Here is a 23627-nt window from a genome sequence, read left to right on the forward strand (position 1 = left end):
ATTTAGGTTAAAAGTTGGGTGAAAAATGACAATGCCCTTAAGTTTATTTACTTTTTTCAAATGTAGTTTGACTCAGTGGAAATCTGTCATCACATGGGATGGCGTTGTTCAAGCAACACTTCTCAATCTTCCTTCTTTCCAAAGTGAGAAGGGTGTATTTCTACAAAAGAAACCAATATAAATTCTCTGCTTTTTTCAATGTGTGTTTTTAAAAGAGAGCTTATCTTCAATCAAAATCCCATGTACTTATAATGGGGAACTTGCTCAATTTGGACTCCCTTTAAATAAATCAGATTTGACCTTTCAGACACAAGTCACATGATTTGTATCTGATTTCAAATCACCTTTGTATGTGGCTTGAAATAGCCGATTCGAATTGGATATGCGAAAAAATTGGATTTGTGTCACTTCAAACTGCCAATGTGAACACGGCTTGAGTCGTTTGCGGAATGCCACCTGCATCCACATAAATTCAGTTGTAAAAGCCTAACGAATGATCAAATAAGCCTCACGTAATTCAACACTCTCTTAGACCGCCATACAAAAAAGGCTTATTTCGCGGACATATTTTGGAAGGAGTAAATCCTCTCGCTTTGCCTCTTCCTCTCTGTCCATACTCCGCATTCAGACGTAAAGTGAAAAGTATGCAAGCGTTTTATGATACTTCGATTTGCATCCGGTCATGTAAAATTGTAATTATAGAGTGGCTATGACTGCAGAAAATAGTCAGCCAGATTCGTTCTCAATCAGTAGTTTAGCTAGCTAACCAGTTAAGCTTGTTTTATAAACCTCAACACACTGCGTCTGGTTTCGAAAAGCGATTCATACAGTGTTATAGATGTGCAGTAGCAACAAGGATCGTGTGAGATGGGCTTTAAAGAACATTATTTAACTTTGAATCAAATCTAAGTTAAAGACAAGCAGACAAAACGGATGTGTATACAATAGCACAGCAGACTTCGTTGGTTTTCAGCTTTTGGTTTTACCCGCACCCCTTTCGTTTGGTATACAAAACACAGAGAAAATGGCGGAATTTGAGGACGAAGCACTGCCCCAAACAATGCAGGAGAACCGAGATGAAGAGGAGCCCCAAGATACCGATGACTAAGCCAATCAAGATGCAATACAACCCAAGTTTCGAGGAAAAGCACATTGAAGAGGTAAGAAGGTACAAAAATAAGACTACTACTAGGAACGTCGAACGTTCAGGCTGCCCCATGCACACTGGTAGTAGTGGGGAGTCGACTCAAATAATCGATTATTCGGCTCCAATTTCTGCGTGTCAAGCATCGATTCCGCTAGGCATCACTCCTAAGATTCAGTATTTTTGCAACGCAGGAAAAGATTTTACTTATTCTACTATGAGAACAAACTCTCGCATCTTCCACAGCAAATAAATAAAGAGCAAGGCTGAGGGGCATAGGTCGACATGTTGGCCAGTCAACTGTGTATCGGCAATCAAAATATGTAGGCTATAGGCTATCGCAATGCTGTATTTCACCATTTCTTCGCTTACAATGTCTCGCGCAAGTTCACCAACGTAGAGGCTATTATTGAGTATGCTGAGCTATTCTACACGCTACAGACCGAAGACACAAACACACACTAGAGAGAGGATCCGGGCAGGCAGAGAGACAGTCAGAACCGTGCATATAGGCTATACCTTGGTAAATGTATCTAGCAATGCCTCGTAAATTCACCAAAAGTATATTAAAGTATACATTAGGCTATCAATGAGTACGGCTAAGCTATTCTTCATAGTGCCAGTTAATTGAAGTTGAACATTGCCAAATGCACCAGTTTAATTTGGTCTAAATGTGCAATAAAAAGTAGTGTATAAAGCTTATGAAATGAAACTTTGGCTGGTGGTTGATGCTCTAGGTCAGGCTTCTCCAACCCTGGAGAGTTACCTTCCTGTAGGATTTGTATTTATTTTACCTTTATTTAACCAGGTAGGCTAGTTGAGAACAAGTTCTTATTTGCAACTGTGACCTGGCCAAGATAGAGCAAAGCAATTCGACACATACAACAACAGAGTTACACATGGAATAAACAAAACATACAGTCAATAATACAGTAGAAAAAATAAAACAAAAAAATATATATACAGCATGTGCAAATCAGGTCAGGTAAGGGAGTTAAGGCAATAAATAGGCCATGGTGGCGAAGTATTTACAATATAGCAATTAAACACTGGAATGGTAGATGTGCAGAAGATGAATGTGCAAGTAGAGATACTGGGGTGCAAAGGAGCAAGATAAATAAATAAATACAGTATGGGGATGAGGTAGATGGATGGGCTGTTTACAGATGAGCTATGTACAGGTGCAGTGATCTGTGAGCTGCTCTGACAGCTGGTGAGGGAGATATGAGTCTCCAGCTTCAGTGATTTTTGCAGTTCGTTCCAGTCATTGGCAACAGAGAACTGGAAGGAAAGGCGACCGAAGGAGGAATTGGCTTTGGGGGTGATCAGTGAGATATACCTGCTGGAGCGCGTGCTACGGATGGGTGCTGCTATGGTGACCAGTGAGCTGAGATAAGGCGGGGCTTTACCTAGCAGAGACTTGTAGATAACCTGTAGCCAGTGTGTTTGGCGACGAGTATGAAGCGAGGGCCAACCAATGAGAGCGTACAGGTCGCAATAGTGGGTAGTTGTCACACCCTGGCCTTTGTTATATTGATTTTCTTTATTAGTTTAGTTAGGTCAGGGTGTGACATGGGGGATGTTTGTGTGTTTTGTCTAGTTTAGGGTGTGTGTATTGTTTAGGGGGTTTTGGTAGTATGTATGGGGTTGTGTTCAGTGTAGATGTTTAGGAAAGTCTATGGTTGCCTGGTTTGGTTCTCAATCAGAGACAGCTGTTTATTGTTGTATCTGATTGGGAGCCATATTTAAGGCAGCCATAGGCTTTAGGTGTTTGTGGGTAATTGTCTATGTTTAACGTTTGTAGCTTGTATATGCACTAACGTTTGTAGCTTCATGGTTGTTTTGTTTTGATTAAGTATTCGTGTTACGTCTTCGTCATCTATTAAAATATGTACTTTTCACACGCTGCGTTTTGGTCCTCTCTTCCACGTCAAGACCATCGTGACAGTAGTGTATGGGGCTTTGGTGACAAAACGGATGACACTGTGATAGACTGCATCCAATTTGTTGAGTAGAGTGTTGGAGGCTATTTTATAGATGACATCACCGAAGTCGAGGATCGATAGGATGGTCAGTTTTACGAGGGTATGTTTGCCAGCATGAGTGAAGGATGCTTTGTTGCGTTATAGGAAGCCGATTCTAGATTTAATTTTGGAGTGATGATGCTTAATGTGAGTCTGGAAGGAGAGTTTACAGTCTAACCAGACACCTAGGTATTTGTTGTTGTCCACGTATTCTAAGTCAGAGCCGTCCAGAGTAGTGACCGCTTCAACCCCAGTTGTAATTAACCTGACTTCAGTTTATCAACCAGCTATACTAAACAAAAATACAAAAAGCAACATGCAACAATTTCAAAGATTTTGCTGAGTTAGTTCATATAAGGAAATCACTCAATTGAAATAAATAAATTAGACCCTAATCTATGGATTTTACCGGGGCACAGCCACGGGTGAGCCTGGGAGGGCATAGGCCCAATCACTTGGGAGCCAGGGCCAGCCAATGATAATTAGTTTTCCCCCACAAAAGGGCTTTATAACAGACAGAAATACTCCTCAACACCCTGCAACAACACTTATTGCAACAACACATCATCAGTAGGGTAAAACTAACCTGTCTCACGACGGTCTAAACACAGCTCACGTTCCCAATTAGTGGGTGAACACTACACTCAGACATTCCCGCAGGTGTCTGGCTAGACTGTAAACTCTCTTTCCAGACTCATATTAAACATTTCCAATCCAAAATGAAATCTAGAATTGGCTTCCTATTTCGCAACAAAGCCTCCTTCACGCTGCCAAACATACCCACGTAAAACTGACTATCCTACCGATCCTCGACTTCGGCGACGTCATTTACAAAATAGCCTCCAACACTCTACTCAGCAAACTGGATGCAGTCTATCACAGTGACATCCGTTTTGTCACCAAAGCCCATATACCACCCACCATCTATAAGTCTTTGCTAGGTAAAGCTCCGCCTTATCTCAGCTCACTGGTCACCATAGCAACACCCACCCGTAGCACGCGTTCCAGCAGGTATATCTTACTGGTCATCCCCAAAGCCAACACCTCCTTTGGCCGCCTTTCCTTCCAGTTGTCTGCTGCAAATGACTGGAACGAATTGCAAAAATTGCTGAAGTTGGAGACTTATATTTACCTCACAAACTTTAAGCATCAGCTATCTGAGCAGCTTACCGATCGCTGCAGATGTATTCAGCCCATCTGTAAATAGCCCATCCAATCTACCTACCTCATCCCCATATTGTTTTTATTTACTTTTTTGCTCTTTTGCACACCGGTATTTCTACTTGCACATCTATCACTCCAGTGTTAATTTGATCAATTGTAATTACTTCTCCACTATTGGCCTATTTACTGCCTTACCTCCTTATGCCATTTGCACACTGTATATATAATTTTTCTATTGTGTTATTGACTGTACGTTTGTTTATTCCATGTGTAACTCTGTTGTTTGTGTCGCACTGCTTTGCTTTATCTTGGCACGGTCACAGTTGTAAATGAGAACTTGTTCTCAACTGGCCTACCTGGTTAAATATAGGTGAAATAAAATAAAAGGTGAGGAAGCCGGATGTGGAGGTCCTGGGCTGGCGTGGTTCCACGTGGTCTGCGGTTGTTAGATTACTTGTTAGATATTACTGCACAGTTGGAACTAGAAGCACAAGCATTTTGCTACACTCGCGTTAACATCTGCTAACCATGTGTATGTGACCAATAAAATGTGATTTGATTTGATGCCGGTTGGACGGACTGCTACATTTTCTAAAATGAAGTTGGAGGTGGTTTATGGTCGAGAAATTAACATTGAATTCTCTAAACAGCTCCGGTGAACATTCCTGCAGTCATTTTCTCTCTCTGTGGGTCTAACCCTAAGAAGTTCTGGAAACCGGTTAAAGACCTGGAGAATAAACCCTCCTCACAGCTGCCCATGTCCCTTAATGTTGATGATGTGGTTGTTACTGACAAGAAGCACATGGCTGAGCTCTTTAATCACCACTTCATTAAGTCATGATTCCTGTTTGACTCAGCCATGCCTCCTTGCCCGTCCAACATTGCTCATCTCCCATCCCTTCTAGTGTGACTATCCCCGATGCGTCTCCCTCTTTTTCCCCTGCTACAAAGTTTCTCCCTGCAGGCAGTCACTGAGTCTGAGGTGCTAAAAGAGCTCCTTAAACTTGACCACAAAAGAACATCTGGGTCAGACCCTTCTTTAAGGTTGCTGCCCCTATCATCACCAAGCCTATCTCTGACCTTTTTAACCTGTCTCTCCTTTCTGGAGAGGTTCCCATTGCTTGGAATACAGCCACGGTTTGTCCTTTATTTAAAGGGGGAGATCAAGCTGATCCTAACTGTTATAAGCCTATTCATATTTTGCCCTGTTTATCAAATGTGTTGGAAAAACTTGTCAATAATCAACTGACTGGTTTTCTTGACGTCTATAGTATTCTCTCTGGTATGCAATCTGGTTTCCGCTCAGGTTATGAATGTGTCACTGCAACCTTAAAGGTCCTCAATGATGTCACCATTGCCCTTGATTCTAAGCAATGTTGTGGTGCTATTTTTATTGACTTGGCCAAAGCTTTTAACATGGTAGACCATTCCATTCTTCTCGGTCGGCTAAGGAGTATTGGTGTCTCTGAGCGGTCTTTGGTCCTTTTTGTTAACTACCTATCTCAGAGTACAGTGTATAAAGACAGACCATCTGTTGTCTCAACCACTGCCAGTCACCAAGGGAGTACCCCAAAGCTCAATCCTAGGCCCCATGATCTTCTCAGTTTACATCAACAACATAGCTCAGGCACTAAGAAGCTCTCTCATCCATTTATATGCAGATCTCTGGCCCCTCTCTGGATGTTGTGTTAAATGCTCTACAACAAAGCTTTCTTAGTGTCCAAAAAGCTTTCTCTACCCTTAACCTTGTTCTGAACACCTCCAAAACAAAGGTCATGTGGTTTGGTAAGAAGAATGCCCCTCTCCCCACAGGTGTGATTTACTACCTCTGAGGGTTTAGGGCTTGAGGTAGTCACTGGAATGAGCTGCAACAAACACTCAAACTGGACAGTTTTATCTCAATCTCTTCATTCAAAGACTCAAACATGGACACTCTTTCTGACAGTCGTGGCTGCTTTGTGTTATGTATTGTTGTCTCTACCTTCTTGCCCTTTGCTGTTGTCTGTGCCCAATAATGTTTGTACCATGTTTTGTGCTGCTACCATGTTGTTGCTACCATGCTGTGTTGTCATGTGTAGCTGCCTTGCTATGTTTCCTTATGTCTCTTTATGTAGTGTTGTCTCTTTTGTCATGTGTGTTTTGTCCTATATTTATATATATATTTTTTTAATTTTTAATCCCAGCCCCTGTCCCTGCAGGAGGCTTTTTGCCTTTTGTTAGGCCGTCATTATAAATAATAATTTGTTCTTAACTGACTTGCCTAGTTAAATACATTTTAAAAATCATGACATGCACACTTCTCATTCATAAAAAGTGTAGCCTGTTATCGTCAAGACATGACGTTGAAATATTTTCAGGCCTACGATGAAAACCTCCAGGCTTCCGTCATGAGTCAATTCAATTTGAAAAAATGAAGAATTACTAGGGGCAGTTTGGAAAAACTAATCCTGTGTGAATCGTCCTCTGGAATAATACACATGCTTGGATAATAATTACAAAACCAACATCTCTAATAATAACCGTCCGAATAGGGCTATAACACGGCGCACCGGTTTGAGTGTGTCAAGAACTGCAACACTGCTGGGTTTTTCACACTCAACAGTTTCCTGTGTGTATCAAGAATGACTCACCTTCCAAAGGACATCCAGCCAATGACAGGCCAGTGGTCGAAAACGGGTAATTGATGAGAGGACAAAGGAGGCTGACACGGATTATGCAGAGCAACCGACAGGCTACAGTTAGTCAACTGGCAGTCCAGTACAACATTGCCCAAAGACCCATAAAAGAATGCACAACTCGTTGTACATTGACACGAATGGGGTGTGGTAGCCGACAACCTTAGTTCCACTTCTTTCAGTAAAAAACATTGGGACCCTTGATAAAAAATAGGGCCACAGGATATCTGAACATCATTACCATTCAGGTGCATCCCTTCATGGAAGCATTGTATCCATCTGTGGCAACAAAAATAAATTGCGGGATAATGCCACAAGGCTAGGATTGTCCAGGAATGGTTCCACGAACACAAGTGAATCAAGCTTACTGCAATGGCCTGCCCAGTCACCAGATCTCAATCCAATTGAGCATCTGTGGGATGAGATGGAACGAGCTATTCGGAGTAGAGATCCACAACCAGCCAACATGACACAACTGACGGAAGCATTGAAGTCAACACAGGCCAGCATCCCTGTAGAAAGCTTTTGACAACTTGTGGAGTCCATGCCCCAACGAATTGAGGCTGTTCTGAGGGCAAAAGTGCATGCAGCTCAATATTAGGAAGGTGTTCCTAATGTTTTGTACCCTCAGTGTGTCTGTATACGATGGTGTAAAGACATAATGGAAAGTATATGAATAGATAAGGTGTTTACAGCAGTAGTTATAGAAGATGAGCCTTGGCTAGAATACGCATGCTATTGATTACAGTAGAACAAGCTAATCAATTCCAGTTTAGAGTGGCCGCTTGGTAAATGTTGTGTGCCGTTTTATAAGGTATTAATTTATCAAAATATTAGCAACCAAGAGGGTGCACAATGTCAAAACTCTTGGTTGCATCGAAGCCAGCAAAATATAAGTAATCTGAACACAAGTGTGACACGTATGTGGAGGGAGTTATTGTTATGTTTGGTCTTCAAGATATCACAACTTATTTCTGCATGTATTGATGATGATTTTTGACGTTTATAACCGGTGTTTTGACACTGGGCTATAAATCTAAAATTGATGACAACCGGAAGCGGCAACCGTATCAATTTCAACTTATGTTTTAGGAATATAAATGATAATTTTAACATTATTTTCAATATGATTCTACTTAATGATATAAAAACTACGGAATGAGCCCTACAACTTGCTTTGATTTATAGATTTCTATTATTTTTGTTGTGAAAATACGTTTGTCAACTTATACTGTCAATGAACCTTCTCTATCCTAGATCACTAGTCTATGGTGATCTCTAGGCCTAATGACAAAGAAATCATCATTATCATGTTGATACTGCTAGGTATTTCAAATGATTAGACCTAGCTACTACTGTAAAATAACCTCAGTTATTTGTTTAGCTATTTATTGTATATGCTATCTATTCTAATTTGGACTTTAACTGTATCAAAGTAGGCTATTTTATGTATTGCAAAATTAATGTTGTTTGAGAGAACAGAGACGATAGGCCTACTAGTAATTATGCAACTTTAAATGTTTTTCCAGGAAGAGGAGATGGACACCTCAGAAGACCTGCAAGATGACAACCTGATCAAGCAGGAACACTTCCACAGTTCTAATAATGAACAGCAAGATGGACATTTGGTAGTTAGGAGGAATGTAATATTAGAACGAACTAAATTCAACCAAAGACAACAGGAAGCAGGAGAGACAGCTGATGATTTTATCACTGCACTTCATTGTTTGTCAGAACATTGTGGTTATGGAGCTCTGCTCAGTGAGATGATAAGAGACCGACTAGTCATGGGCTTACGTGACAGAAGACTTTCCGAGCAATTACAAATGGACCCAGAACTAACACTGGATAAAGCTGTCACACGCATTCGTCAAACTGAACTTGTGAAAAAGCTACAGGACCTGCCGGAGAATAACTTCAAAGCTGCCAACAGTGCAGCAAATGTAGACGTTGTGCTTTCACATAGCAAAAAGCAATGCCCAGCCAATACCCAGTGCCAATCAGAGAAGAAGCAAAACTCAGAAAGACCACAACCTCAAACAACGCAGGAGAATGGAGAGGAGCCCCTAGATACTGATGACTCTGATGAGTGGATCGAGGGTTTCAGTCCTGGAGGAAAGAAGCCACACTACTGCTCCGACTGCAGTAAGAGCTTTAGAAAAGTGAGGGATCTTATAAGACACCAGAGATCACATACTGGAGAGAAGCCTCACCACTGCCCTGTTTGCGACAGAAGTTTTGCTCGATTAGATAAGCTTAAATTACACAAAAAAATGCATATGAAAGAGAAACATGTCACACAGACAGAAGAAACTAAACTGAAGGTAGACCGTGTGCACACACAGCAAAGAACCGCCAGCAGAGGCAGGCAGAAGAGTAAAATGCTTGCAGAAACACCAGGAAAAATAGTCCAGTCACAGCCAGGAAAAGAATTGTCTTGCAAAAGTTTAACTAGAAAGAATCGACACTCAGAAAAACTGCAACAACCCCAAACAATGCAGGAGAATGAAGAGGATCCTGAAGATACTTCTGATGACTGGACCGATAGTTTCAGTACTGTAGAGAAGCCATACATCTGCTCCGACTGTGGTAAGAGCTTCAAACAAGCGAATCGTCTTATAAGACATCAACGAACACATACAGGAGAGAAGCCTTACGACTGCCCTGACTGTGACAAAAGTTTTGCTCGCTTAGATAATCTTAAATTACACCAAAAAACACATATGAAGGAGGAATGTAATTTCCACTGCTCTGACTGTGTGAAAAGCTTTGTCCGACTGAAGCAGCTTGAAAAACATCAGCTAACACACAAAAGTTTTGAAAGACACAGAATATATTTGAGCAAAAGAAAACAATTTCTCTGCACAATTTGCGGGAAGGAGTGTCGCAACATGAAAATACACATGCGAATACACACTGGAGAGACACCGTATCACTGCACTGAGTGTGGGAAGAGTTTTCCATATACAAAATCATACCAAAGACACATACTAACACATACCTCTGGAGAAAGAGCAACCTATCCTTGTTTGGAATGTGGAAAGTGTTTTACTCGCAGAGATGGCATGTTGAGACACGTGAGGAGGATTCATACTGGAGAGAGAAATCATCAGTGCAGAGACTGTGGAAAGAGATTCTTTCGAAAAGAGACACTGAAGAGACACATGCTAGTTCACACTGGAGAGAAACCATACCAATGCTCTATCTGTGGTCAACGCTTTTCCCAAGATGGAGATAGAAAACGCCACGAGAAGAGGCACTACTCTGGTGTCTCAAATTTCCTCGATTTATAATGCAGAAGTGGTGGAGGTACAGTAGCCTAGCGGTTAAGATCATTTGGTCAGTAACCGAAAGGTTGCTGGTTCAAATCCCCAAATTTACTAGGTGAAGAATCTGTCAGTGCCCTAGAGTTAGGCACTTAATCCTAATTGCTCCTGTAAATCGCCTTGAATAAGAGTGCTAAATGATTAAAATGTCATGTAAAATGTGTTTGGCATTGCAGGAAGTGGGAACCTACCTAATCACTGTGACTTGATAATCTAATAATCTGTTAACTACAATGTTGGTGGCCTGGAATTGTCACCACAGATTGTTGAAGAGACTCACAAGACAGACTGTTGCTGATATATTACTGTCTTCATAGCAGTATTTATTGTTTTCAAAAGTTGGTTATTTTAAATCAAGGGTTGTAACCGGTTAGGGGAACCGGACTTAAAATATGGAAAATAACTACATTATTTGAGTAACACTAACCGAAATCTAAAGTGATCTATACTGTTCCGGAACAGAACCATTATTTTAAAAGCATGGGAACCGGTTAATAACATTACTTAAAGTTTTCCAGTCCCACAAAAATCGTGAACAAAGCGCATATGCAAAGCCCTCTCTGTCACTCAGAAACGTATTCCAGCGTCTGCCTGCCAGTTGGACGTCTTTGCCAGTAAGTGTGCATGTGTTTTGGATACCTGCCCCTCCCCTCTGAAGCACAGGTTGCTGTAGCCTACTGATGACAAAACAAGTGTAATTCAGAAAATAGGCAGAGCTGTTTAATAAAAATTATGGATTGATTTATTCAATTGGTCGGAACAGTGGAAAAAGAAAAAGTCATGTTCAGAACGAAATGATTGGAAAATAATTTCAGTTCCGACCCTTGTTTAAAAAAAAAAATATATATATATATATATATATATATATATATATATATATATATATATATATATATATATATATATATATATATTAAAGGTATTTGAATATTTTGTTTCAACAAAAGCATATTACAGTATACTACCAATAGCAGTCATTGTTGAACGTTGGTTATTCCCCATTTGTGGTTGTTAGTTCATATTGTATTAAGGTTTATATTGTTTTGATTATCAAGTGGGCCATAAGCTAGTTTAAAAACAAGTCAATGAAAGGTTCACAGCTACAACCGTCAGTGAGTTTATACATTTGTCTGAAATTTGCTGAATTCAGGGTGTCCTCAGGCAACCCAATACCATCGTTAGACTTTTAAACGGACACTAGATGGGGTAGATGTTGTGGTGGAATTATTGTAATCAAAAGGAGGGACTTTTAGATTTCTTCAAAACAATCAACCTTTATTATTTAATTAGTGCAGTAATGGAGCTGGTCGGTAATCACCCCTGGAGGTGATCACTGAGAACTCAACGAGTTGGTTCGAGCCACAGCATTTTATAGCAAAGTCCATCCTCCTTCAGTTTACATGACACAACAGATGTATGGAATGGGTCACAATGTTAAGATTTGTATGAAAAATACTTTGAGTTTTCAACAGTATCTGCTGTAACAGCATTGTGTAGAGACCAGTGTCTGGCCCCCCAACTCCATACTGGAGCCATGTCTCCCTGGTACCGTATAGAACAGAAACGTTAACTCATGCTCTGGAATGTGGTATCCCCAAAGACGACATAAATCTCCTGTCAGTTTTATCTCCCAAAGGCCCACTTTCAGTTCACACAGACACAATAGTTATAAGAACCCTCTATTCTGTTGCATAAAACAACCATTTGATGCAATAAAAGTATTATAACATAAGCTTGTAATTTCCACCATAATGTTCACATTTTGTATGTTTTTATTAAGGAGCCACTGAACACGCCGATTGGCACATGTTTTTCTGTTGTGCATTAGAACATTTTGATTTTAGTCTTGGTTGTATGTTTCCTGACTGATTCCACGTTTGGATAATGTTTGTCTCCCATGATACACTGTAGAAGCTTATTTCACTTCCTCAAAATCCTCAGAATGAATCGAAGTTAACTCCAGAAATCTGTAATTCATTTGAACATTTTTGCAGAGGATGTTTATTTGCTAAATTTTCCATCTAACTAAAGGTGTTTGGTGCAGTATTTCTCAAGTTAAATGCGTGATGAGTTGTCTTATGAAAACTGCTTGGCAGGTCTGTCTCCCTGTCTATTCTATTGGTTAGAGAGCAATCACTGCAGCTATTCACACCATGTTAATGGGCAAATAGACATCCTCAAATCAAAACCCAACCTTCAGGTACCCGTTGTGATGCACGGAAGTTCCAAACTCCGTTTTAGACCAGACTGACTTCATGACCAAAACTATCTTAGTTACACTTTGTAGTCAATTTTGACAGTAGAATAACTGTTTCTGACTAAGGATGCCACACAGACCGTTTTCAACGGATTCATTGCTGTTTAAAGGCAGTCGCTCTTTAATGAACATCTACTGCATCTAGTGTCTGTTTTGAAAAGCCGAACTAACTATGGTATTGGGTATGCAATGAATTTTCTAAATTTGACATACTATAAAGCTTTTTTCTCGCATACACAAAATGCCTACTATTTAGAACGCAAGTACGGTTATTCGGACACTTCCGGTATTTTCACTGGAAGGCCGACCAGGGTACTGCAGGCTGGTGGTAGCAACTAAATTATCCTCAATTTCTTTTGTGTGATTTTAAAATAATCTGTTCAAGGACATAACGTTACGTCTGATTATAATATAAGCCATTTTGGTACCATGATTGCCATTTTCCCATTCACTATAATGGCGGATGCTGTTTTCTGGAAACAGCCTGCAGTAATGCCGTCGGCCTTGAACTTCGTGAGCAGGGTGCAATTGCGGCCTGCAATTCGGGGCGTTCGATCCCCTCTTTATACTTCTATTGGTACATTTTCAAGTTACGGGAGGCCGGGGCGCTCCAGTACAGTAGATGGCATTAATGCACAATAACGTTGGATGCCAGCCGCCGATAAACCCCACAGAAGAAGGGGAGGGAGCGACAAAGGTAGCCAGCTAACAATACACTGGTAGACGGTGTCCTTCGCCCCTCGCCAGTCGGGCACCTTTTTCTTCTAGTTCTGTTAACGACCGCGAGGGCAGATGTTCGGCAGGCTGGAGCAAAGGACACTATGCTAGCTTAGCCAGCTTGTCATAAGGAGGACTTCAGTACACAGCAGGTGGGAGGCAGGGCGATGCCGTGTGCTAGCTAACTATCAAGCTAGTTAGTACACGTGTCGCCCCAGCCACCCACTTGTTGTGCTAGCTGGAGGCGGGTACGACCGGTGGACAGTGTCCTTCGCCTCCACCTGTTCTGTTAACGACGGTGAGGGCAGGCGGGAGCGAAGGACACCGTCTACCGGTGTCGCTAGCTAGCAAGCAGAACTCCGGTACACAGCAGGCCGCTAGCAAGCTAGCTGAGATGCATGGGCAACCGGTGCACTGTACTTCGCCCCAGCCTGTTGGGCACAGTTTTCCTGCAATTCTGTTAACGGCAATGAAGGCAGGCGGGAGCCAAGGACACTTTTGGACTTTCTATAGTCGGCATTCAGACAAAGTGAAAACGTCTGCCAGCACTTTATGACATTCCCAATCTGGCCCTCAAACCATCATGGTCACCTAATAATCCCCAGTTTACAATTGGCTCATTCATCCCCCTCCTCTCCCCTGTAACTATTCCCCAGGTCGTTGCTGCAAATGAGAATGTGTTCTCAGTCAACTTACCTGGTAAAATAACGGTAAAATAAAATAAAAATAAATAAAAAAATTCAACATGCATGTGATTTGCATATCCAATGTTTATTTTACCTTGGTCACCACCACACAGTTGCGCACACACACCATATAAGTATTTTTGTGCATGGGATGGACTTGTGGTTCTGAAAGGTAAGAACAAATAATGTTGAAAGCTATGCAATAGGAATATCTATACAGGAAAGAATGGCATAGCATTTTTACAGGGATATTCACATAACAGCATACATGCATAAACATCTCGCAGAGAGCGAGAGAACTAATTACTTAGACAGGCGAGATGTATGGCACTCTGGTGGAGCTCTGATCTGTGTCTGGTGCCACAGAGTAATACATTTTACTGTGCAGCGGGAGCGCTGAGGACAGTCTGAAAGTTCTAGAATCTCTGGCCATGACTTAACACTAGCGTGAACTATGAAAACGCAGTTGTAAAATGCGTGTACAGGCTATAGGAATTGACCAACTCTAAACAATTAACATCTAATGCAAAACACATGCAATCAATGAAATACAAGCACTTATAAATGACATGGAGTATCTGAAATGTACATAAGCTGCAGCAGTACTATACAGCTACAAATGTAACAATGTAATTACACAGAAGGTTGGTGGAACCTTAATTGGGGAGGACAGGCTTTTTGTAATGGCTGGAGTGGAATCAGTGGAATGGTATAAAATAAATCAAACACACGAGCTGTGTTCGAATACCCATACTAACATACTGCATACGTAATGAATATATACTACATACTATATACTATTAGTTTATTTTAGTATACTGTAAACAAACGGTATCGTTTCAGTTGAGTGTACTAGAACTTTGCCTGTATACCGGAAGTTGATGCAGTTGCTATGCAACCTCTTGCTTGCTTGTTAGCATAACAAATGACGAGCTAACATTTTAAGAATCCGAGTAGATAGCCAGAATGAACAATGTCCATCGACACGCATAACGACTATACTACTTAGCAAAGAATAATGGCAATAATCAAGTCAATAAACGTTGGGTAGTTAGTTAGTTAATATACTGCCTGGCAAGTTTGATGTATTAGTAGCCAACTAACGTTAGGTAGCTAGCTAACATACCGGTACATACTGCTGTAATCCTATGCGGTTCGTAAGGATAGCGTAGCTAACAAATTGTCAGGCAACATAATGTGTAATGTAACTTATTTGAAAAGTCATTACTTTATTACATTGCTCAACATTTTCTTAACATTTTTCATAATTAGATAAAGCAATGAATATGTATTTTGGCGTATTTAGTACCACATCCGGGAACTTTTGGCATACTAACTATGACCAATAAGCATACTATATACTCAATTCACGTCACAAATAGTATGGTTAGTGCAGTTAGTATGAGTATTCGAACACAGCTACGGTTTCCATGTGTTCGGTGCCATTCCATTTTCTCCTTTGCAGACATTATTAAGAGCCGTCCTCCCCTCAGCAGCCTTCACCGAATTAGGCCTGAATTAATTGCTTTCAGTCAATCACCATAACATAGCATTAACCCTCTCTATACAATAAACCCCACAACTCACTTTTTGGATGCACAAACAATCTTCCTCAAACACACTGATAACCATACCGGCATCCAAACTTGCGTCTTCATCTGCCGACAACGATTCAGATGACCATCCTACCCATGCTAGATTATGGAGACGTAATTTATAGATTGGCAGGTAAGGGTGCTCTCGAGCGACTAGATGTTCTTTACCATTCGGCCATCAGATTTGCTACTTATAGGACACATCACTGCACTCTACTCTTCTGTAAACTGCTCATCTCTGTATACCCGTTGCAAGAGCCTCTGGTGGTTGCTTATTTATAAAACCTTATCTGAGATCTACTGCAGCTCCTCTACATACAACACCCGTTCTGCAAGTCACATTCTGTTAAAGGTCCCCAAAGCATACACATCCCTGGGTCGCTCCTCTTTTCAGTTTGCTGCAGCAAGCGATTGGAACGAGCTGCAACAAAGACTCAAGCTGGACACTTTCATCTCAATCTCTTCATTCAAAGACTCAATCATGAACACTCCTCCTGATAATTGTGGCTGCTTTGAGTGATGTATTGTTGTCTACCTTGCACTTTGTTGGGCACAGACAACAGCACAATGTTTGTACCCTGTTTTGTGCTGCTACCATGTTGTGTTGCTACCATGTTGTGTTCCTACCATGCTGTGTTATGTGTTCCTGCATTGCTATGTTGTCGTCTTAGGTCTCTCATTATGTAGTGTTGTGTTGTCTCTTCTAGGGTTGCACATTTTGGGGAGTATTCAGAGGTGGAAACTTTCTGTGGGAATTAAGGGGAATATATGCAAAATAATATCATTTAAATGTAGATGTTTTTTTGCATTGGATATATTTACCATATCATATGGAGACAGAAACATAAACCTTTTACCTTATAAGTAGACACAATTGTAAATTATTAAATCCTTCCAATAGAAATTTTAAAAAACTATTTAGTTATGAACTTTAATTAAATGAGTTGACTCTTCACATGGGATGATTTCACTGAACAACAAAAGAAAGGGAATATTGAATGATCCCCAATGATCCATCGCATCTCCCAAAAACGTTTTCAACATATGTCTGTAAAATGATAGTCTAGAAACTAAAGCTTTGGTCGTCTTCCTCTCAGGCTTCCATGTCTTCTCCCTGGACCTCCTCAATGTCCACCTCTTGAACATCCGACTCTGAGGCCTCGTCTTCACTGTCACTTTCCAACCTTTTTGAGGTTGGCTCGTTGTCAGGCTCAAAAAGCCTCAAATTTGCCTGGATGGCCACCAATTTTTCAACCCTTGTATTAGTCAGCCTGTTGGGTGCTTTAATGTGTGTGTTGTGTCTCATTAAGGCAAAAGTTTCTGACCCTTTGCGGCTCTACTCTCTTCTCATGATGTGTGTTTTGTCCTATATTTTAATTAATTTATATTTTTAATCCCAGCCCCCATCCCCACAGGAGGCCTTTTGCCTTTTTGGTAAACCGTCATTGTAAATAAGAATTTGTTCTTAACTGACTTGCCTAGTTAAAAAAAAAAGACCGATATTTCACTGGATGCATAAATGTGAAGCATCTACTTGGGTTTCCACTCACTACCAAATATGGTAGTGAGAAGAAGCCCAGTAGCCAGCAGTGGGAGAAGATGGAACGAGATGGATTTTGGCCGACATAATGTTAATTTTCGAATCGATTAAACATTTGATCTCAATACAATTTTATGTTCCCAAAACTAAAATATGTTACGAACAGAGTGTATTACGTTTTGTAGACTTTACCCTTTGCCAAAGTTTTTAAAAATAGCTTTGTTTAGGAGTGCAAAGGCAAATTGAGTTATTGCACACGCACACTTCAGAGTAGGCGTTCCCTAACAGAAATATGCACATGAATGCTAGAACGCGCAAATAGGATTGTGCTTGGCTTTTCCCATCTCCATGCCTGTTCTGCCCACTATGACTAATTTGTTCTGTTTGAAACGACGGGCTGTGATCCATCTTGGTTTAGTTATAAAAATCTTTGGCCACTCTGTCTTGGAGTGGGAGGGGTCAGAATCCAAATGTGCATTCGGGCACTCTGATTGGTGGAAACCAGGAAGCCAAGAGAAATCACCCTAACCGGATTGTGGGAAAAGTCACAGGCATGGGCTTTAAAAAAATGTTATTTCACTTCCAAGTACGGTAAGTACGGTATTCGGACACAACCAGTATTTCAAGATGATGGCCGACGGGATACCGCAAGCTGGTGGAGCAACTAAATTATCTTTATAACTTATTCTGTAATATGCGATATTAAAATAATCGGTTCAAGGACATAACGTTGCATCTTGTGTAATAGAAGCAATTGTTGGTACCATGATTATCTTTAAAAAAAAACACGAATATTGACCATTTCCCCATTCACTATAATGGGATCCTGAGAGGATTCCTGTGAGTGGTCATAGACTAATAGAGAGTGACGGAAAGAATAGGTGCTTCAGTAAGGTAGGTTTATTGTCATTCATACAGTAGCTATGGTTGTCAATTGTACTGCAGAAATGGATCGAAAGTCCCAGAAAATAGAGGTTGTGGTGGCAGCGGCAGATAAATACTTGGGATTGCGAGGTTTTACTGCAGACCAGTTGCAGGGGGTGTTGAGTGGTAGTGTTCAGTCCTCCCAGGCCATTGGTAGGGTAATACAACAACAACAAAAAGAGTTGGCAGAGTAATTTTTACTCTCCCCAAATTGTATAGGACCATATCACAAATTATTTAATGTAGGTAGGCCGTGAATGGCCTCAAACTCCAGTACAGTAGGTGGCGGTGTATGCATCTTAAATTGGATGCGATCCGCTAACACAATCCCGAAGAAGTGGCATTTTGACGTTTCAACAGCATGTGATTTGTATATCCGTTCTAGTCGTCTAGATTCGTTTTCAATCGGTAGTTTAGCTTTCTGTGTTTGTCTTGTTCTTTCTAAACGTCATCACGCTGCGTCTGGTGTGGAGAGAGGACTACCTAACCAGCCAGTGGGATAGATATGCAGTAGCAATAACAAGGATCGTGTGAGATGATGGGCTTTTTATTTTGTTTCACTACGAATCAAATCTAACCAAAAGCTTAAATTGTTACAAGAAAAAGTAGACAGCTGTTGTGTATAGAATAGCACAGCAGACTTCGTTTGCAGCTTGTGGTTTTACCCACACCCCCTCTGATCAGATACAAAACGCACATCAAGGAAAATGGCGGACTTTGAGAAGGACGAAGGACTGCCCCAAACAATGCAGGAGAACCAAGATGACGAGGAGCCTCAATATACTTATGACGCTAAGCCAAGCAAGACGCAAGACGACGCAAGTTTGGAGGAAAAGGTCATTGAGGAGGTCAGAAGGTACAACAATTTGTACAACACCTCATTGAAAGACTATAAAGACTTCACCATGACCAACAACAGCTGGAAGGAGATAGCCAAAACTCTGAGAGTAGAAGAACAGATTTGCAGGACGAAATGGAAGAACTTGAGAGACAGATATGTTCGACTGAGGAGGAAAATGAAGGGGAAGAGTGGGGATGCAGCATCAGGAATACAACCACAAATACTCACCACACTGTCCTGGCTGTCTGGCTATATAAAACACAAGGAGACGAAGGTAAAGACTACTACTGTCAGTGAACCTTCTCTTGCCTAGATCACTAGCCTATGGTGATCTCTAGGCCTAATGACAAACAAATCATCATTATCATGTTGACACTGCTAGGTATTTCAAATGATTAGACCTAGCTACTACTGTACAAATGTAAGTTATTTGTTTAGGTATTTATTGTATGCTATCTATTCTAATTTGGACTTTAAATGTATTGAAAAGTAGACTATATTATGTATTACAAAACTAATGTTTTAGAGAACAGAGACGGAAGGCACACTAGTAATTATGCTATTTTAAATCTATTTCCAGGCAGAGGAGATGGACACGCCAGAAGACCTGCAAGATGACAACATGATCAAGCAGGAACACTTCCACAGTTCTAATAATGAGCAGCAAGATGGACATTTTCTAGTTAGGAGTAAAATACGAGCTAGAGCTCCAGGAAAGAGAACACCAACACACAGCAAAACAATGCAGGAAAAGGAAGAGGAGCCTCTAGATACTGATGACTCTGATGATTGGATCGAGGGTTTCATTCCTGGAGGAGAGAAGCCACACTACTGCTCCGACTGCAGTAAGAGCTTTAGAAAAGTGAGGGATCTTATAAGACACCAGCGATCACATACTGGAAAGAAGCCTCACCACTACCCTGTTTGTGACAAAAGTTTTGCTCAATTAGATAAGCCTAAATTACACACAAAAAGACATAGGAAAGAGGAACATGTCACACGGATCGAACAGGCTGAACTGAATGTAGACCGTGTGCACACACCGCAGAGAACAGCCAGCAGAGGCAGGCAGAAGAGTAAAATTCAAGCTAGTGCACCAGGGGGGAAAATGGTCCAGTCACAGGCAGGCGAAGACTCGCCTTGGAAAAGTTCTGTTAGGAAGAATCAACACTTAGTTAAAGGACAACAACCCCAAACAACGCAGGAGAATGAAGAGGATACTGAAGATACTCCTGATGACTGGACTGAGAGTTTCAGAACTGTAGAGAAGCCCTATGTTTGCTCCGACTGTGGTAAGAGCTTCAAACAAGAGAATCGTCTTATAAGACATCAGCGAACACATACAGGAGAGAAGCCTTACGACTGCCCTGACTGTGACAAAAGTTTTGCTCGATTAGATAATCTTAAATTACACCAAAAAACACACATGAAGGAGGAACGTAATTTCCACTGCTCTGACTGTGTGAAAAGCTTTGTCCTATTGGAGCAGCTTGAAAAACATAAGCTAACACACAAGAAAAGTTACAGCTGTTCAAAGTGTGAGGAAAGGTTTTCAGACCTGGTTGACTGGAAAGCACACTTTTTAGTACACAGAGAGATCCTCCACTGTCCTGACTGCGATAAGCAGTTCTTGTACAAGGGACTTTTTGAAAGACACAGAAGAACACATTTGAGTAAAATAGAAACATTTCTCTGCACAATATGTGGGAAGGAGTATCGCAACATCAAAATACACATGCGAGTACACACTGGAGAGACACCGTATCACTGCACTGAGTGTGGGAAGAGTTTTCCATACATAAAATCGTACCAAAGACACATACTAACACATACCTCTGGAGAAAGAGCAACCTATCCTTGTTTGGAATGCGGAAAGACATTTACTCGCAAAGATGGCATGGTGATGCACGTGAGGAGGGTTCATACTGGAGAGAGAAATCATCAGTGCAGATACTGTGGGAAACGATTCTTTCGAAAAGAGAAACTTAAGGTACACATGCTAGTTCACACTGGAGAGAAACCATACCAATGCTCTGTCTGTGGGCAACGCTTCTCCCAAGATGGCGACAGAAAACACCACGAGAAGAGGCACTACTCTGGTGTCTCAGATTTCCTCGATCTATAATGCAGAAGTGGTGTTTGGCATTGCAGGAAGTGGGAACCTACCTAAACACTGACATAATCTAATAATCTGTTAACTAAAATGTTAACAGATTATTAGGATTTACAAAACCCTATTGTTGTACCTTCTGATCTCTTCAATTACCTTTTCCTCCAAACTTGTGTCGTCTTGCGTAAGATTTACAAAACCCTATTGTAATGGGAATTTTAATGTTTGTCCTTTTCTTATAACTAATTTCTGTGTTCTATTTATGTGCTGTTCTAGAAACCAATTTCTGTGTTCAACCAATTTCAAGTGGTTGACTGAACAAATCCTCTTATCAGTAACTGCAATTTGGCAGTACACCCAGACCTTGTTTTGAGAACAAACAAAAGATATCTCCGTTTAGAGAGAAGCCTCGTGAGGTGTTAGTCTGTCACATGTTATGAACCACTATTGGTCGGTCACATGAATGAAACAAAACAGCAATGATTAATTAATTATGCTAAATCATGCAAATATAACTTGTCTGTGTAGAGCCATATATAAGACAACTGCTGGGACTGTCCAGGGAGAGCTCCTGATTAACATGTGTACTATGGTGCATTGAGTTAGTTGGAACCTCTCCAGTGTGCTGACAAATAAACAAGGATTTATTTAAGATTGACTTTGAGTCCCTGTGTAAGAATTTCCATAAATAATTAGTTGCACCTGAATATGACCCTGAAAGTAGTACTATTATATATTTTCCCAAAAAGCTTTTCAGCAATTAACAATGTGTGCAGTAATTTAGATTGGAGTCTTTGCCTCACTAGCAGTAATAGATATCTGCATGCAGGCAGCCTTCTTGCTGGAGTGCATCGGTCAACATTCCATACAGCATTTGGGACAGAGCGCAGGTAGTCTACACAACAAAACAGCTGGAAAACAAAGACTGTTTCTCAAAATGTACACAAAAAAGCTAAGAAAAGATTTGACTGCTGTGGTAGTCCCTGTTCTCTTGCAATCTTGTTTTACATTTGTAAGTAAAGCAGCGGCATGTTTGGAGAAGAACATCAAGGAAAGATGTTCTAAAAAGATATCAAAATTGATTATGGTCATTGTAGTTATTTACCACGTTTGAGTTAAACTAGGTTGAATATTTTCTTAATAAAAACTACAACTCTGCGTCCCACAGATCCTGACTTGATTTCTGACTTGAATGGTTAGAGAAACAGTGCGTTAGGCTCACATACACAAAACAAACGAAATGCAATTCAAGTAATTGAAGCGTCATCGGTTAATTAGTTGTTTAATAATAAAACAAAACGAAATTTCGGTTAATCGCCCAACCCTAGTAGATTCTGACTTAAATATTTTACTGTGAGTTACTGTTCTGTTGTGTCCGGCATGCCCACATTATGCCAATAGTTAATTTATTTTCTATGCTGACAGTAATTGTCATGAAAACTCAGGAGGTTGGTGTGTTGCGGGCCCTCTGGAAAGTCCTCAAATATGCCCCTGCCATAGTGGTGGAAAAGGATGCAAAGTATGAGCAAGTTGCTCTTTTTTGAAGTCATCTCTATATGTGGTTACACGGTTTACGTGCGTGCATGTTCGTGGGTGGAGTCGTTCGTGGGCAGCGGACTCTTGCGTTATGCCCAGAGAGGAAGTCCACCTTGTGTAGTGTATATCCATTAGGTGGCTTGAGGAGCCACATTAGTTTACCAAGCAAAACGGGACGAGGCACTATTTCTTTTACTCTAGCTGGCGACGAAATTCGAACTTCCGGATCCGGTGTTAGATGCCCTTTTTTTAATACAACGGGTGGTTCTAATCCTGAATGCTGATTGGTTAAAACCGCATTCCAGCCAGTGTCTATTCCACAAAATGATTCTCTTCACTGCAGATCTGACCCATCACATGACTCTTCAAGAGAGTCACATGACTCTACGCTCCAGTTCACCTTCTGTGCTCAGAGGTCCTTGATGACGATCTACCCCATCACACCACTCCTATTAATCAACTAAAACAATGGGCCGTTATATACTGTGTTCCAGTATTTCTATGCATGTAATGTCGGTGGGTGAATTATGAAACAATTACTGCAGATGTGCAAAAAACTGTGACATGAATTTGTTTTTGCCATTGCTTGATCTATTTTAAATGTAAGAATATGTTGCAGATTATGGTGGTTATGGAAACAAATATAAATTTAATGAACAATGTTTTCAATATCCAACTTTATCCTCTGCAATACTTTTTACAGTACACTCGTAGAAAAAAAGGTGTCATCTAGACCCTAAAGGGGTTATTCGGCTGTCCCCATAGGAGAAACCTTTGAAGAACCCTTTTTGGTCCCAGGTAGAACCCTTTCCACAGATGGTTCTACATGGAACACAAAAGGGTTGTATGTGGAACCAAAAAGGCTTCACCCTGGAACCAAAAAGGGTTCTCTAATGGGGACAGCCAAAGAACCCTTTTTTCTAAGAATGTTGATAATCAGCTGTAGTCAGGTGGTCATTACCAGGTTATGATGAGGTCTTAACTATGACTAGTAGGCTACATAATATAGCACATAATATAGTGGTCAGAATTATGACCAGCTGGTAAGATAGGTCACAATTATGGTGGTCGTAAAAAAATAATAATAA

The 23627-nt window shown here is 40.8% G+C and overlaps 2 protein-coding genes across 2 annotated transcripts; both read left to right on the top strand.

Moving 5' to 3' along the window:
* The first annotated feature begins 526 nt into the window (after positions 1–526).
* On the top strand, positions 527–11167 carry LOC129840530 (zinc finger protein 260-like). The gene is made up of 2 exons (XM_055908461.1): positions 527–1160; positions 8537–11167. Exons 1-2 carry the CDS (start codon positions 1077–1079, stop codon positions 10298–10300), a joined length of 1848 nt encoding a protein of 615 aa, XP_055764436.1. The 5' UTR covers positions 527–1076; the 3' UTR covers positions 10301–11167.
* A 7101-nt stretch (positions 11168–18268) lies between these two features.
* On the top strand, positions 18269–22170 carry LOC129840500 (zinc finger protein 271-like). The gene is made up of 2 exons (XM_055908418.1): positions 18269–19167; positions 19474–22170. The coding sequence occupies exons 1-2, from the start codon at positions 18760–18762 to the stop codon at positions 21016–21018; spliced, it is 1953 nt and encodes a 650-aa protein (XP_055764393.1). The 5' UTR covers positions 18269–18759; the 3' UTR covers positions 21019–22170.
* The last annotated feature ends 1457 nt before the right edge of the window (positions 22171–23627 follow it).

Source organism: Salvelinus fontinalis, chromosome 41, assembly GCF_029448725.1.
Source record: "Salvelinus fontinalis isolate EN_2023a chromosome 41, ASM2944872v1, whole genome shotgun sequence".
Classification (NCBI taxonomy): Eukaryota; Metazoa; Chordata; class Actinopteri; order Salmoniformes; family Salmonidae; genus Salvelinus; species Salvelinus fontinalis.

Coding starts and splice junctions, on each gene's coding strand:
- LOC129840500 (XM_055908418.1), top strand. CDS start 18,760: ATGGCGGACTTTGAGAAGGACGAAGGACTGCCCCAAACAATGCAGGAG. Junction 19,168..19,473: donor TAAAACACAAGGAGACGAAG/GTAAAGACTACT, acceptor ATCTATTTCCAG/GCAGAGGAGATGGACACGCC.
- LOC129840530 (XM_055908461.1), top strand. CDS start 1,077: ATGAAGAGGAGCCCCAAGATACCGATGACTAAGCCAATCAAGATGCAA. Junction 1,161..8,536: donor AGGAAAAGCACATTGAAGAG/GTAAGAAGGTAC, acceptor ATGTTTTTCCAG/GAAGAGGAGATGGACACCTC.